This window comes from Zootoca vivipara, chromosome 3 (genome assembly GCF_963506605.1).
Source record: "Zootoca vivipara chromosome 3, rZooViv1.1, whole genome shotgun sequence".
Classification (NCBI taxonomy): Eukaryota; Metazoa; Chordata; class Lepidosauria; order Squamata; family Lacertidae; genus Zootoca; species Zootoca vivipara.
In genome coordinates, this window is record NC_083278.1 from 113,113,134 (window position 1) to 113,115,903 (window position 2,770).

A 2,770-nucleotide genomic window follows, 5' to 3' on the forward strand; every position below is an offset into this window, starting at 1 on the left:
GCGGGATTTGTCATCTTTCTGCAGGGCCTGCAAGACGGAGCTGTTCCGCCTGTCCTTTAGGTTGGACTTAGTCTGACCCCTGTGTTTTCCTCCCTCATGGCTTGGATTAATGGACTACTTAAAATCAGGCTGCATTTTAAACTTAAATTTTAAATTTTAATACTGTATTTTAATCTGTTTTTTAATCAATTGCTTTTTATGTTTTATTGTAATTTTATTGGTGTGAGCCACCCTGAGCCCGGTTTTGACTGGGGAGGGCGGGGTATAAATAATTTATTATTATTATTATTATTATTATTATTAGTCGCATGCCGGGCCCCTCAATCTTGGGGGCAACTTGGTGCCTCTGATGTGGGCCTAGAATCATAGAATCATAAAGTTGGAAGAGACCACAAGGGCCATCCAGTCCAACCCCCTGCCAAGCAGGAAACACCATCAAAGCATTACTTCCCTTGATCTAGATGCTATACTCTATGATTCTATGAATTCTGTAGGTTGGGAAGGAGTCCAGGCAGAAAAAGTACATCCTCTGTTTCAGTTTGTTATCACCTATTAGGTCCTCCTTAGGATGCACAGGACCCTTCTACTCCAGGGGTCTTATGGGAGAATCCCTTCACATTATGAATAACAATGCCTCAATGCCCGGGCAATCGATTTCATGAAATTCTCAAGGTTGCGGACGACAAGATAGCTTCCGATAGCTCTCTGGTTTTGCAAGTCCAGAGTTTCTCCCTGGGGGTAGGTGACAGTGGTCGCCACACTCTCAAGTATCTGGTGCTGGATGTTGCTGGAGAGGTTTGAGAGATCCAGCTGGAGGTCAGTCACTCTCTCAGAGAAACTTGGCAGCATCTGGGCAACGTGCGAGAGGCTGTGCAGGTAGGTGCTGAGGCCTGCCTGTATCTGGTTGAAGCAATCTTCTTTGTTACAGAGGTCTTTCCGACAATGGGAATAATCAACTTGCTCGATGCGCAGGATTTCCTGCACCAGTTGCAGTTCGTACTCACTGCCAAGCTTGAATTCTGTACGCAGATCATTCTTCATGTTAGCAACATCACGCCTAATCCTAAGAACAAATTCCAATTGGTTGAGGACAGTCTCTGGCAGGGGTGTAGCTGAGCACACCCACCACCACAGTGCAATGCTGATCAGGGGGAAAATAACACTTCGTTCTGAGCTCATCCTGCAAAGGCCTTTGAATCTCTTTGCGCTGGACCTTCTCTCACTTTTTCCCCCTCTCTCCTCCTCTCGAGATGCCGGATGCCGGCTTGCTTGTACTTCTGCCGGGAAGGAACACACCAGGAGCAGGAGAGGCTTGGCTGCTGCTGTGTCCAAAGGGGAGTAATAATATATAGAGAGAACCTTTTTTAAAAAATAAGTGGTATAGAACCATATGAGTACATATCCTGCTTAATGACATGAAATTTACTATCTGTTCTTTGAATATTATGGCTTTCTGAAGAATAATGTGCAATATATACGGTAATTAACTTTTTGGGTTAATTAAAACATTAAATTTAATTAAAACATTAAATATTGAAAAACTTCCCTATACAGGGCTGCCATCAGATGACTTGAAATTCGGATAACTCCATACCTTCTAACAGGGGTGCCAAGTTGAATAAAATATTCTGCGGGCACAGGTAAGCTCTGCCCCTCATCGACTGATCACATGTTACAGTGCACACATAACATTTGAATGGGAATGCTCATTAACTTTGGGGGGCCACCCCCTCAAATATTTTATTGTGGGGTCTGAAGTCCCATCATCCCCTAGGAGTTGACTCCCATACCCTACAACATTTCTCTGATGAGAATACTGTAGAGATATTCTAAAGGAAAATGGGACAGCTTCTGAAAATCTGGGACTGTCCATTGAAAATAGGGACACTTGGAGGATCTATAATATTTGTGGGAAGGAGTTTGTGCCCCCTCAGTTTTGAGGGGTGGAGGAGGCCAAGCAAGGAGCCGAACATGGCTCAACTTTATTGACAGGCTCCAACAGAGCCCTTGACCTCCTACCAGACAATGTGACGTCGCACGCATAAGTTGCATGCCGGGCAACCTCAATCTTGGAGGAACTTGGTGCCTCTGATGTGGGCCTGTATAGGCCATCGGTCTTCATAGTTTTGTTCATATTATGCCACTAAACCCAACTGATTTTACAACCCACTGAATCCCGACGATTCCATCAGGTTAATGCACTGTTCAGTATTTCCTTGCTTTGGTACAATGTGTTTCTTAAGTGGTAGCAGTCATGGACCACAATACCCAAAGCAGGAAATAATATATAGACAGAACCTTTCAAAACAATAAGTGATATAGAACCATTGAGCTGAATGGTACTTTCTCAGTGGTACTTTCTGCTCTTTGAATATTATGGCTTTATTAACAGTAATGTTCCACCTATATGGTAATTATTATTTTTGAGTTCTTCTTGGTAAATAGATTTTGTCATCACTTGTATAATGCTAGGTCATTGATGCAGAGGGCTTCCATGTCAGTATATCATGAAACCCAGTAAGTAGTTGGGCATTCAGAAGACATGGTTGCCCTTCTGTTTTCTGGGATGATCATGTTTTCTGAAGGTAAAACTTACATTAAAATTAAAAACATTCGGACATAAATGACAAAACAAAAGGAGCCCCTTGAGATCTCACTGGCATGTGAAAGCCGAAGCTGCACAACCCTTGCAAGCTAGGGTTTGATGGGTGTCCACAGGATGAGATGCCATCTTCCCAATTTTGCCTTTTTGTGTTGAAAGAGGATGGGT

General features: G+C 43.2%; 1 protein-coding gene across 1 annotated transcript; it reads right to left on the bottom strand.

The window, feature by feature from the left end:
• Window positions 1–554: 554 nt before the first annotated feature.
• On the bottom strand, window positions 555–1,179 carry LOC118077399 (myelomonocytic growth factor-like). The gene has a single exon (XM_035101020.2). The coding sequence runs from the start codon at window positions 1,177–1,179 to the stop codon at window positions 619–621; it is 561 nt and encodes a 186-aa protein (XP_034956911.2). The 3' UTR covers window positions 555–618.
• Between the last annotated feature and the right edge of the window lie 1,591 nt (window positions 1,180–2,770).